Source organism: Alosa alosa, chromosome 8 (genome assembly GCF_017589495.1).
Source record: "Alosa alosa isolate M-15738 ecotype Scorff River chromosome 8, AALO_Geno_1.1, whole genome shotgun sequence".
In the NCBI taxonomy this organism is placed as follows: domain Eukaryota; kingdom Metazoa; phylum Chordata; class Actinopteri; order Clupeiformes; family Clupeidae; genus Alosa; species Alosa alosa.
The window spans coordinates 8,805,055-8,819,779 of record NC_063196.1 but is presented as its reverse complement, the minus strand read 5'-3'; the positions used below and the strand labels follow the sequence as shown (position 1 = coordinate 8,819,779).

At 44.3% G+C, this 14,725-nt stretch overlaps 1 protein-coding gene across 3 annotated transcripts in view; it reads right to left on the bottom strand.

Moving 5' to 3' along the window:
- brf1b (BRF1 RNA polymerase III transcription initiation factor subunit b) overlaps positions 1-14,725 on the bottom strand; it is an 85,223-nt gene that overhangs the window by 24,189 nt on the left and 46,309 nt on the right. For all 3 annotated transcript variants that reach the window (XM_048249943.1, XM_048249942.1, XM_048249945.1), the window contains exons 13-16: positions 6,604-6,665; positions 6,222-6,303; positions 5,659-5,711; positions 2,153-2,430 (exon numbers count right to left, since the gene is read on the bottom strand). In XM_048249943.1, coding sequence (XP_048105900.1) covers positions 2,153-2,430; positions 5,659-5,711; positions 6,222-6,303; positions 6,604-6,665 — 475 coding nt within the window. The remainder of the gene's footprint in view (positions 1-2,152; positions 2,431-5,658; positions 5,712-6,221; positions 6,304-6,603; positions 6,666-14,725) is intronic.

Genomic DNA, 14,725 nt, shown 5'->3' with positions numbered 1-14,725 from the left:
TTTTTAAAGGTAATTCTTGCAAAATTATGAGGCCCTGATGCTATTGTGGAGCTCGGCGAGCCCTGCAGTGAGGACAATCATACACGGGTGGACCTGCCACCAGCTGCCTTCCATTTGAACTTGGGAGGGACAAACTCACACACACACACTGACGCACAGATGTACACACACACACACACACACACACACACACACTGACAGACAGGTAAACACAGAGACACATACAGTAAACACACGTACGCACGCACACGCACACGCACACACACACACACACACAAGGGCACGCTGATGGGGACCTTTACCTCACAGAACAGAGGTAATGGCGGTGGATAATGAGGGTGCAAAAAGGCAAGGGGAAAAAAAGAACAAGAACATGAAAAGAAACTGCCAGGCAATTATCCCTCCTTCCATCTTTGATGGAGGGCTGGGGCGAGTCGCAGAGGGGAACCCAGGCCTAGCAGCTGGGCTGGTGGTATGGTAGAGGACAACGTGGAGGGCAGACTATCAGACAGAACGGCTGTGACAAAGGTGGCCGGCATCAATGTGTGTGTGTGTGTGTGTGTGTGTGTGTGTGTGTGTGTGTGTGTGTGTGTGTGTGTGTGTGTACGAGCACGGCTGGTTTCGGCTGGTGCTTTGTGCAGCACTGTGGATATGGGTTCAGGCCATGACTAAACCTGAATTGCACAAAGGCTGAGGGACGATGAGTCCGAGGCTTCAGCCGTTTTCTCCCATGGCAGCATATTAAGCAGTTTCCCCATAGTCCCTTACAATAGGAGAGAGAGAGGAGGGAAACGGTCACTCACGATGGAACTGTAGCTAAATTGGAGTTTATTGTGCGATTTGTTCCACAGTGTCTTCCACCCACACAACGGTTCTCTCTCTTTAAACAGAACCTGGCTGGCTGGTGCGGTGCAGCTCGCCAAGTCTCTACTCCTCCAGACACTCACATATAAAAGTAAAAAATATGAGCTTGGTGCAGTTCTTTAATCATTACGAAAAGGGATAGCTCAAGTTATAATTGAGACAACTCTGGGATCAGTCAAGAGTTGGCCTGTCAGCTAGCTATGACATATTTTGACTTCGGAGAAGGTTCAACCAGAGCAAAGGCAAATGAGATCTCCAAAAGAGACGCCATTTTGATTTCACGGCTCGCTTCCCAAGATAGAGCACTGGCTGTCCGCTGTTAGAGACCTCTAGAGAGGTTGAAAGGGTCACAAGATTAGTACTCGTGGAATGAGCCTCTGCACCAGAGCTTCTGCAGACCTTTCCTCATTTGACTCATTATCAGTTCAGCAACTTTAGTGCAGTGTTAGCAATTATTATAAAGGTGAAACATAACTGCTTTGGTTTGGGGGGTAAATATATAATAAAAAGAGCTGTGAGACATGGGATCTGCAGCTGCTTGCCAAGGTAGAGGGAGAGGGAGAGAGAGGAAGAGAGAGAGAGAGAGAGAGAGAGAGAGAGAGAGAGAGAGAGAGAGAGAGAGAGAGTGAGTGAGTGAGAGAAAGAGAAAGAGAGAGTGTGCGAAAGAGAGAAAGAGAGAGTGTGTGAGAGAGAATCCAGCTTGCATCTCTTGTTCATTAAATTTCTCACGGGGGACATTGGGCGCCCCGGTGGACGATTAATAGGGAGTTAGGGGCCAAATCCCAGCATGCATTGCAGGGTGCCAAGTGACAGCAGACAGACAGTGTTCGGGCGCAGAATGGATGACAAATTTGCGCAGCTTTGGAGGCGACGCTGAAGGTCAGCCAACGAGAGAGGGCACAGACAGACAGACCGTGGGCCTGCTGAGATGGGGGGGGGTTAACCTTTTCCTGATTGCCCTTTCTCTTTCACCAGGCAGACATACATCACCCCCCATGGAGAATGCCCCCCTGTTGTCGTGAGAACTATGATTGATCAGCAAGATGGCAAATCTATAAGAAAATGACAGGGCTGGAAAGACAATGGTTTCAACGAAGACACATCTTTTGTCGGCATGACGACAACTGAGAAGAGCGCTTCCAGAGATTTTTACGACCCAACCCTGACACACGTCGTCCATTTCAAAATCCAGACAGACAGCTGCCCTACATTTCTCTTCCTCCAGTCACACTTTCAGTCTCCTGATTTCTGAACCCTATTTTAATTTCATACTGTAATGACCGCCTACCTTTTGCCCATGAGGCTGGCGGGTTTGGCCAGGCCGAGGTTGCTCTTGCTGGGCTGCTTCTTGCGTCGCGTCAGCCTCTTGCGCCCGGGGCCGGTGGTGGAGGCGGCGTCCTCGGAAGCGTGGGAAGGGCTGCTGCCGCAGCTGCCCTTGCTGTTGAGGTCGCGCAGGACGTCGTAGTTGATCTTGCTGGAGATCTTCTTCCTCTCCAGCATCTTCTCGATGGCCTCCTCGGCCGTGTTGGCCCGGATTGGCTCGCGTTTCTTGGACGATTTCTTGGGCTGCAGAACCCCCCCAAAAAAAACAGATTTAACAAGAGCAGTCAGGCAACACTGCAGACCCTTTGCCCCTGTTTCACAACATTAACCAAATACCAGCATCTGCAACCCATCTTAAAGTTAAAGTTAAAGTTGACTGATATTTAGCCCTTTTATCCAAAGTGAGGCAGATTTGCAATGGCGGGAATCGAACCCCGGTCGACCCATTGTCAGTCGGTGATGTTCGTCGAACTTCCATGATCGGAATGATCCTGTAGGAGGACGGAGATGTGATGACCCTCTGCCTTTTATAAAGATCTGGCCCAGGCCAGAAGTTATTTGACTCTAGCAGTCTAGTCCTATAGAAGTTATGTGATGTTAGCACTAGTCCTGCAGATTATATGTTATGTGTTAAATTATAATTGCATTTATTAAATATTAAAAATAATGTATTAACATATTTTAGATATAGGCTACACCAGAGGTTTGGTTAATATGGCCTCCATAAAGTAGCAAAGAATCTGGGCTAATGGTCAATTAATTCAATAACTTTCATCTTCAAACATTAATAAAAAAAAAGGCTTATTTACTATGAGGAAAATATTTTTAACTGTGTGTACAAATGCTTTATTGATGAGAAATAATGTATGAGCAATACTTTACTAATGATGAACTAACCATTTACTAATAGTTTACAAATGCTTAATACATTATGAATTGTGTGTAGTTATTATGAAGTGTTACCATAATACTTAATTCAAAAGTCCCCCAACTAAGGTCTTTGAAAGTCCCAGTATCCTACTCCCAGCATGCAAATAAACTAGTCAACTTAATATAGGTGACTAAGGGACGTGAGGCACCAATTAAATGTTAACTGACAATTGATCTGAAAATGCATTATTGATTCTTCACTTGATGAGACATCTTAAAATCATAGCACAGACAACTGAGGGCTCCTGCTTCAAGACACCCTTCTCTTCATGAAACGTTTGTATCCTTGTACAAGTATCCTGAATAGCATAACGTAATTAATGTAATGCAATGATAACTACACAATGCCTAAATATTGAGTATTGGTCACAATAACCACAGGCTGCTGCTGAAATAAATGACTGTGAATAAAATACTTTGATGAGGGCTGAACTTTAAATACATACTACATAAACCAATGTATGTTAGCCATACATTAGCCATTCCTTTTCATCTTCAACCAAAATGATCTCAGACTCCCTGCTGTCAACAGAGGAAACACTGAACCTACTTAAGGCTCTGTGAAATCACTTGAAGCCGTGGGACCCTCAGCAATCCCCATCTGTTTGTTATTCAATCACCATGTTTGTTATACATCCAGGGCAACGGTCTGCGCCACAGCTTTAAAGCTTGTGGACATGAGATTTTTAACCGAATCTGGTATTGGCATCAAGCTCGCCACCTCATTAGGAAGGTCTGCAGCCGTATGGCTAATAGTCTCCGGCTGAAAACCGTGGCACAGATGTCGGCCAGCAGGTTAGTCTGGAGGAGAGGGGGATGGGGGTGGGGGGAGAAGTAGTACAGTCCGACATGGAAAGTGCCCCCTCCTTCTCAATCAGACACAGCTGCTGTATGTCTGTTATAGTGGCCCCTGAGCAGGAGGGGGCATAGCTCTTAACCCACCCCAAAGACACACACACACACACACACACACACTTACTCACACACACACTTACTCACACACACACACACACACACACACACACACACACACACACACACACACACACACACACACACACTTACTTTCTCTTTATAAATTCCCAGTTCTTTCTCCTTGGCATTCTTTCCTCTTTTCTGAAAGGAAAAACATTCACACAAGTATAACAGTGGATGCAAATGGAAAACATCAAACATTTTGCAAATCAGAAATTTGTTTTTCTCTTTCAAACCAAAACCACACAGCTCTCGGAAAGGCTACACCAGAGGTTTGGTTAATATGGCCTCCATAAAGTAGCAAAGAATCTGGGCTAATGGTCAATTAATTCAATAACTTTCATCTTCAAACATTAATAAAAAAAAGGCTTATTTACTATGAGGAAAATATTTTTAACTGTGTGTACAAATGCTTTATTGATGAGAAATAATGTATGAGCAATACTTTACTAATGATGAACTAACCATTTACTAATAGTTTACAAATGCTTAATACATTATGAATTGTGTGTAGTTATTATGAAGTGTTACCATAATACTTTAATTCAAAAAGTCCCCAACTAAGGTCTTTGAAAGTCCCAGTATCCTACTCCCAGCATGCAAATAAACTAGTCAACTTAATATAGGTGACTAAGGGACGTGAGGCACCAATTAAATGTTAACTGACAATTGATCTGAAAATGCATTATTGATTCTTCACTTGATGAGACATCTTAAAATCATAGCACAGACAACTGAGGGCTCCTGCTTCAAGACACCCTTCTCTTCATGAAACGTTTGTATCCTTGTACAAGTATCCTGAATAGCATAACGTAATTAATGTAATGCAATGATAACTACACAATGCCTAAATATTGAGTATTGGTCACAATAACCACAGGCTGCTGCTGAAATAAATGACTGTGAATAAAATACTTTGATGAGGGCTGAACTTTAAATACATACTACATAAACCAATGTATGTTAGCCATACATTAGCCATTCCTTTTCATCTTCAACCAAAATGATCTCAGACTCCCTGCTGTCAACAGAGGAAACACTGAACCTACTTAAGGCTCTGTGAAATCACTTGAAGCCGTGGGACCCTCAGCAATCCCCATTCGTTTGTTATTCAATCACCATGTTTGTTATACATCCAGGGCAAACGGTCTCGCCACAGCGAAAGCTTGTGGACATGAGATTTTTTAACCGAATCTGGTATTGGCATCAAGCTCTCGCCACCTCATTAGGAAGGTCTGCAGCCGTATGGCTAATAGTCTCCGGCTGAAAACCGTGGCACAGATGTCGGCCAGCAGGTTAGTCTGGAGGAGAGGGGGATGGGGGTGGGGGGAGAAGTAGTACAGTCCGACATGGAAAGTGCCCCCCTCCTTCTCAATCAGACACAGCTGCTGTATGTCTGTTATAGTGGCCCCTGAGCAGGAGGGGGCATAGCTCTTAACCCACCCCAAAGACACACACACACACACACACACACACTTACTCACACACACACTTACACACACACACACACACACACACACACACACACACACACACACACACACACACACACACACACACACTTACTTTCTCTTTATAAATTCCCAGTTCTTTCTCCTTGGCGATTCTTTCCTCTTTTTCTGAAAGGAAAAACATTCACACAAGTATAACAGTGGATGCAAATGGAAAACATCAAACATTTTGCAAATCAGAAATTTGCTTTTCTCTTTCAAACCAAAACCACACAGCTCTCGGAAAGGCTACACCAGAGGTTTGGTTAATATGGCCTCCATAAAGTAGCAAATAATCTGGGCTAATGGTCAATTAATTCAATAACTTTCATCTTCAAACATTAATAAAAAAAAAAAAAGGTTGTGACAAGGTCCACTTAAGCACACTGTTTTTTAAAATGTGCGAATAGAGAGAGATGAGGGGGGAAAAAACTAATCCAACGTTTTACGGAGTGCTTCTTATCAGAGATGAAGACCTTGAGTCTCTCTGAGCCTACCTGCTGAGCAGCGAGAAAAGACTCAGGGAAGTCTCGGCTGAGGCGCATTAATGAGAATGTCAGACTTTGACGTCGCGGCCTACCGCTGCCTGCTTTCTGCCTTTTCTTTCTTTCGTTCGTTCGTTCGTTCGTTGGTTCTTACCTTTCTGCTCTTGCAGGTATTCCTCGTTCTGTTTCATCCACAGCTCCGTTTTCACCGTCACTTCCTTCTCGCTCAGGATGTACTGTAGTAGGAGAGAAAGAGAGGGAGAGAGGGGAGAGAGAGAGAGAGAGAGAGAGAGAGAGGAGGACATCCACCCATGTGTTGAAAATGCTTCTAATGCTTCATGTGTGAGGATTTTAAAGACATTTTTTATGGAGATTATGCAGAGTAATTTTCATTTCCATTCAGTATTATGTTGATTCCAAGTCGTTTCAACTTTTTGTCACCTTATAATACCTTAAGAACTTAAGTATAGAGTTGGGAGTTTTGCAGAAGAAGGTATTGGGTTATATGTTGTGGTACTAAGGTAATTAGAACGCACCTTCTCAATCTCCTCCTCATCGATGCCATCCAGGTCAAGTTCTCCACTCTCCGACTTCTCATCTACAGACAGAGAAACAGAACAACGTCAGTGCTCAATTTCATACTTCTCAAAAAATAGACTTTCTAAACCACAAAGGTCCATGTTTGTTTTCCTCTTCATTTACCAGTGAAGAAAGTCGTAAACAAATTGACACTAATTTAATTTCATTCTCTTTTCTTTAATGAATACACTGCTATCTTCATCTGGCAGACTGATCTTTGTTTGTTTTGGTGAGCTTGCCTCCCTTTTTATGAAAACACACGTGCACACACACACCCACATAGACACACACACACCACACACACACACACACACACACACACACACAGCCGTAGGCATGACTGAAGCGTTTTTTCCCCTGACATAGCAGCGGGCAGGTAATTCACTGAACCTCTCTCTTCTAATATGAAATGGAAGATTATCTCCTTGCTTGAGTGGATCCTCGCATATTTGAAGATGACAACAAACAACACAATTTGTGCGAGAGCGATATTAATAATGTAGGCCCAGCAAGCTCTTTGTTGTGTAATTGCTAGTAATAGACCTGGCTGTGATCTGAAAGGGTGTTGTGTTTTTGAGGATGTTCTCAAATTGTCTTCAATCGTAAGAGGGCGAACAGCTGCATAACCCCCTTCAGCGTTACATGGCAAATGAGGTGTGTACGAGAAGCCATGCGATGTGAACGTGTTGAGACCCACGATGCTTTGAACTTGATGGTTGATGCACGCAAACAATCTGCTCATCATGGAGATGGCTCATGCTTTAACATGAGTTTGTAGGTGTGCCTTTTCCAGAGAAAATTACTTCATATGACCCATGACTTTTTAATAGATTCCATGAATTGTAAAAATGTTGAAGTGCACAACGTGCTATTTTATGTTACACTATGTAAATGTTTACTATTTCATCGTACACATTCATGTACTTGATCCAGGCACCAAATTAGCATAATGTGCTATAGATGCTTGAACAACCGACAGTGAAGTTTGGAGAAACTCAACTATACCTGTTTTTTTCTTCCACCTGACAGCACAAAATGCAAACAAGCAGATGCTGATTATGCTTCAAAACGTCTCGTACCAAAACAGCTAACCCAACACACATCATTTTCGGGTCCAGGAATGTGACAGAGTACATTTGGTGTGTCAAGGCACGTTTCAATGCAAGGTTCAATTCACTCCGGCACGACTCACAGAACTACTACAACAGAGAGATCTAGTAAATAACAAATGCCTCTATAGTGAACCTATTCCATTATACACACGCACACACACACACACACACACGCGCACACACACACACACACACACACACACACACACACACACACACACACACACACACACACACACACGCACACACATGCACACACATGCACACACACACAGGTGGAGAAGACTCAAAGATGTCAGTGCTCAGAAGTCAGCGCTCAAAAGGGCCAACTCAACACCAGCACTGGCTGGCACATCAAGAAAAGAAGAGAGAGAGAGAGAGAGAGAGAGAGAGAGAGAGAGAGAGAGAGAGAAAGAGATTTCTGTAGAGCTACCCCAACCCAACATGGGGGAAAAGGAAAAAGTGGGTCACAATCTGTCGCCCATCTCAAGTTTCCCCCTGCCTCACGCTCCACCACCACTACACACACACACACACGTGTGTGTGTGTGTGTGTGTGTGTGTGTGTGTGTGTGTGTGTGTGTGTGTGTATATGTGTGTGTGCATGTGTGTAGGAGCAGGCAGAGCTGGCACTGCCGTGGATCGTACATACGCATTAGTATCATCAAACCCTTCACGATCCATTGCCCCTCACGTCGTTGCCGAGCTAGGAAGAGACACCGCGGCCGCCGCTGCGTCGTCTGCTGCTGCTGCTGCTGCTGCTGCTCAGGGGCAGGTAATGGATATTGATTCCAGTAGCTTTCTGCCGCTCGCCTGTCACCCCTACGGTGTTGACGCACAGTTGCTCATTGGACTCGGCCAACAAGGAGGCTCTCTTTGTCATGCTCTCTTCCTCACACACACCGGCGTGTTCGATAGGCTCAATGTGTAGCCACTGATGCAGGGCACGTCAAATCCAAAGCAGCCAATAAGTCAAGGGTCTCCCTCTCACTCTCTAACACTCTCAAACTCACACACACACACACACGCACACACACAGACACACTTCTACCACTTGATAAGCAATCTCATAAACTTTATAGTACATTACCCTTCTATTATTGAGACTGTAAAGTACTAACTACCACAATCTAAAAAACGTTTATGACGTACTCCATTACAATAACATAATCCTAATCAAGGCTTTGAACCGGTTCACGGAACGAAAACAAAAACCAGAAACTTTTGATGTTTTACTAGTAACAGAAACAAAACCAGAAACTTTAAAAAAATGTATGTTCCGGAACAGAATCGTTTATCAAAAATAATGGTAACCGGTTAATACCGTTATTTTTTTTTGTTCTTTGACAACATTTCTGTTCAATATGACTTGAGGTTGAGGTGAGGTTGACTTCCGGTCATTCACTCATCAGGAGAAATGTAATAGAGAAGCTTACCGCCAGCTGTACAGGCATAATCTTTTTTCATTTCCCTCTGGGCCCTGACAAGGTTTTGGCCATTGGTTTATAAGTTTAATATCCTCAATGGAAGCTATGCACACACCATTGTTTTGTATTGTCTGATGACATAAGTGAAACAAGTGCACTGATTGGGCCCTGACCAGGTTTGATCAATTGAAGTTCTCTATGACACCTATGTAGCCTGCCCTATTTGTCATTTGCACCAATTGAGCTATGTAAGAAGTGTAATGGATGTGTTCAGTTGTTTGCCAATAAACAACATGGCAGACATTTTACTTAATTCATGTAATACTGAAAAAAATGAAGGCATGTCAGAATTACAGTTATGCCGCTTACATAATGTAGCCTAGTGATTTTTATTGATGACAGGATAGAGACGTACACTAACAATATAATTTTAAAGTCCCAATGATCAGCCTTCTTGTTTGTATGTCCTGCAGCTGGCATGGAACGTTATTAACCGGTCCGGGGACTTGATTTTATTGTTCTAACCAGTTCAGGAACGTCAATTTTAGGGTTGAACCAAAAACCGTAAACGTTAAAATACGGTTTCTGTTCGGAACGAACCAATTGGGAAAAAATTCTGGTTCAAAGCCCTGATCCTAATACTAACAGTAATAATTTACTGAACACCTAATATTATGCAACTACAATGTATCAGTAATTGCTATGCCGATTTACACTTAATTACACTATAATTTGCACTGCCTACTGTATTATTACTCAACCTATGCGAGTGCCCAATGCACATGAAAAAGTATTACAGTGTAACTAGGGCTATGTAATAAAACACGTTCCTTACAAGTGAACAGCTAAAGCAGGGCGCTAATATTAGCACGCTCAGGGTTGGATGGAGCCCATATACTATGGACTGTGCTGGAGGAGGCTTTGGAGAAAGGACTAGAGGCGATGAAAATGGAAAAAGTTTGGTAGCAGTGTCTCCAACAGTGACGCTGTGATGCGAGACGGCACTCTGATGGATAGATATCTCCTGCCGTTCTTAGAGTTGGATTTTATATACTACACACTCACTCACACACACACACACACACACACAATCTCACACACACACACTCACTAACGCTCTTAAAAACACACACACAGAAGCATGCACACACACACTGAAGCATGCACACACACACACGCATGCTTTGTGTCTCACACACACAGACATACTGCTGTCACTCAACACAAGTCCCCACAGAGACAGAGTGGTAGTGGATTAAAATATGTAGTTATTTTTTGTCTTCTTCATCGAGTTCTGACTACACTCCTTAGCGGCGAGTTCTGAAAGTATGGATCTGACCTTATGCCAGGTCACTGGTGGTTTGTCAGAACTGAAGCCCCACATGGTGTTCAGCCTGAAGGGGCAGAGTAAGATAGCCCTGTCCCCCTCTTCTCTCTCCCGTGTGTGTGTGTATGTGCCTCCCGTGTGTGTGTGTGTGTGTGTGTGTGTGTGTGTGTGTGTGTGTGTGTTAGGGGTTTCATCAACTAATCAACTAGTCATGTCTTAAAATCTCTAGTCAGTGCTGTAGGAAGTAGTCCACTAGTCCTGGACAAAATGGTGAACAGCTCATGTCTGGGCTAGACATTCCTACGCATGGAAATGCTTCACTAAAAATGAGAGCTGTTCCACAGTGACATGTAAGTTGTGTCCAGCTGTGCAAGTACAATAAGAACACGTGTGCTATGGACAACCAGCTAAAGACACGGTCACTGTAATGTTAGCTAGTTAATGTTAGTGCTGTACCAGTGCAAAAAGACTAGTCTGCAAACAATACTGAAAAAATGTACACTAGCAAAAATCAGTGGCCGTGAAACCCCTAGTACATATGTATGCATACTGCCATAGATGCAGTGCCTGCCAGACATCAAACCCAGCAGAGCAAATCACACTTGTCCCTGAGAGCCATGGCCACGGTTGACTGAACGAGGGACAGAGAGAGGAAGAGAGAGCGAGAGAGAAAGAGAGCGTGTGTTGGCAGAGTAAAGGTAGAGAGAGAGTGTAAGACATTGAGAGAATGAGTCAGACCTGGTTGAGACAGTGAGAGTGAGAACGAAGAGACAGGACAGAAAAAGGAGAGAGGGAGAGGGAGTGTGAGTGAGTGATGTGAGATGTCGGCATGGTGAGACAAGTGAGACAAGAGCCTTCTTCTCGCAGTTAAAAAAATAATAAAAATAAAACCCAGGTGAGCTAACTTTTCAGTGTCCTCACACACTCCCCTGTAACGGTAAGGTAACAGGCCTCCTCTGTTCGCACACAAAGCCAGTAGACGGGTTCACAGCTCTGCTACCTCGCGAGAGTGAACATGCAAGGTCAGATCAGGTCAAGTTCTAACTATTCTATTAACTATCTTCACTATTACTGCCCCTACTGCCAGGTTTAACCTTAGCCAACAAAGATTAGAGATAGATAGCAATCTTGTAAGCAGCGGTAGTTCCTAGTGGGGGTTGAAGGAAAGATGAAGGCGAGAGAGAGAAATAAAAAAATGACAGAAAGAGAAAAGAAAACAAATGAGAGGAGAGAGAGAGAGAGAGAGAGAGCATTAGCCAGCCAGCCAGTCCTGTTGGGGCTGATCAGAGGAGGGAGGCCGAGCTGGGCTTCTGCTGTCGCCACTGGCCCTCGTCTCACAGCTGGCTCTAGGAGGGTGTGTGTGTGTGGGGGTAGGGGGTCAAGCTGAGGTCAACTGCCAGCCGAGCCCTGTCAGTGGGCCTCAAGCAGGGTACAACACAGAGATATACACACACTCACACATGGACACACACACTCTCACGTGCACATGAACACACTTGCATACTCTCTCTCTCTCTCACACACACACACGCCGATGCACATGCACATACACACACAAACAGCCTCTATCTCATGTGCACACTCATAGTGACAGACACACACATGCGCTCTCTCTCTCTCTCTCTCTCTCTCTCTCTCTCTCTCTCTCTCACACACACACACACACACACACACACACACACACACACATATACACAAGTATATAGGCTAAGCCTGCTGCCACTAGACACATCTCCCCTACAGGGGTGTGGTAGCAGACATGGCCCAGCCGTAAGTGGCGATTAGGCCGACCACAGTGCCGTGTCATTTTCCTCCCCGCAGTAGACACCACTCCTCCTCAGAGCAGACCTGCCTGCATCTCCTGACATGGGAGCAGTGTTGTCACAGTACAAAAAAATAAGACTCCAGCTCAATACGATACCATGCCCAAGTATCTCAAAAAGCAATACTGAAACAAGACCATGGCAAAAACCTTAAACATCAGCAATATAAGTGATAGCAGCACCTAGATGACAGAACATGTTTTTAATATTTATAACTGATTACAAATGCAGGTTTTATTAAAAACCTGTCTGAAATGCTCAGTACTAATAAAATGGTACGATACCTTTCTAGTATCGCCCGCATTGCAGCACTACAAGGGAGAGTGGAGCTTATCCTACTGGGCCTGCAAACAGGCTGCTTCTACTAGGTCTTGGTCCACCCACAGACATTAGGCCCTTACACACTGCCAAAATCCCCGCAAAATTATGTACCAAATTCGCGGAACGCCTGCCTTTTCACATAGACCGAGGCGGAACGGTGGGACGAAGTGTCTCGCCAAATTTACTACCAAGCACCATAGACTTTTTGCCGAATCGATAAGTTCCGGCACCAGTGTGAATGGGTTAAGGCGGAAAGGGGGAAGTGCCTAATAATCTCACTGCCTTCGGCATAACTAACAGTGCGCCTATTAGGCCTACTGTTAAACACCTGAAAAATATTAAGCTGCTGTTTTCTTTTCATGACGAGCCCTACGCTTGAATGAATCATGACTGAATGGAACGTTGCGTTTTTAAAGGGACACCAGGCAAGCCTGATGCTTTTTCTCTACGAAACTCCCCATCGCTCGGTCTGAAGCTCTTTTCCTTTTCTTTGCGTCTTCTGTCAAGGGTTTTCGCTGCTTCTTCGCCGGCTCTGCCATTATACACACGTTTGCAACAATCTCTAGTGTTTTGTTAGCCTGCCTGCTTCGGTCTGCGGGTAGGATACACTGAGCTTGCAAGCAGGATATTCTTCCTACAGACAGTAGGGGCGGGCGAGAGAGTCTTCATTCGCCCTGTAACGAGTCATTTAACCATATACCAACTTACGAAGATGAGTAATTAACACAAAAATGTTGCCTGGTGTCCCTTTAAGCGCCAGAACTGCTTATCACGTCGTGTGACAACGTTTACACCAATCATCATCTTCTAATGTATCTTTATGTTGAGATGTCCATTCTCTTTGCCCTAGGCTATAATTTGTGCGCGAAGCATGTTTCAATTAAGATAGTACACAAGCTATTTTTATTGTTGTAATATTGAATGATTTCATGAATAAAGTGTTGAAAAATTGTAGCCTATGTACAGTGCGTACAGGATTACGGCTGGCGGCGCCACTGACCAAGGCCACAGTAGCCTGTGAACCTCTGATTTTCAAAGGGGAATCACGGCCAATGCAGGGGGCAACTCTTCTCTTCAATTTCCCTTCCAAATTACTTATAAGTAATTACAATATTACTTATTGTCTGAAGACATCGATCGCAAGAATCTAACATTCTAAGCAACAGCAAAGCAACTTCACTTGCATTTGTATACTACAAATGCAAGCTAACCAAAGTACAGTCGGTTCTCCCGCCATGGTTTTGGAAATCACACACCTGCTGCATCTAAAGGCCCATGCTACGACTATCACCTAGCGTTCATGGGCTTCGGCAAAACCTTTCTCCGAGTGAAAAAATCATCATTCCGCGTCATTCACGTCACTTAATGTGTGAGTCAGAGGTCGGAAACTGGAGCTATGTTTTCCTAACAGAGTTGCCCAGTTAGGCGCTCGTCATCACTGTCGTCACGTTGTAGTTCGTTTGTAGTCCATGTGGCCTTTCATGTCCAACAGTTTTAATGTGAACTTGGGAATTTGCCGTTTTTGTCACTTGAAAGCTGCATATCATTCTTTCACGAGCAATACAGTTGTTTGTTTAGGATTAGTGAGTGTATGTTTTAACCTTTGTTGTGGCATCCATGTTTGTCACACATTCGATGGCAAAGCACTTGAACACTTGCTGTCGGAAAAACAAAGTAGCCATGGGGGCGGTCCTTGTCATTCCGAGGTGCCCTGAATGCACCCAGACTCTACACGCACCCTGTTGCACGTCACATTTTAATTTGCTAGCTGATCCTGCCTCCTGGCTCCCCAAAATGCCGCATCATGTGAACAGATCAGCAGGCCGGCAAATTTTCATCTCTTTTTCAGACACACGTTGTGGCAAAAAGACGTCTCCTCTTCCCGCAAATTTAGCGTGATCTCTGTGTGAAAAGGCCTAGAGACTCACTGCCATAGAAAAGGCCCAGTAGCTACTTCTGCTAGTTCCCACCACAGTGCAGTGGCTGTTTCTAATAGATGCTGTTCCCCTCCATATAAACAGACCCCCACACACACACACACACACACACAGATACACACACAGATACACA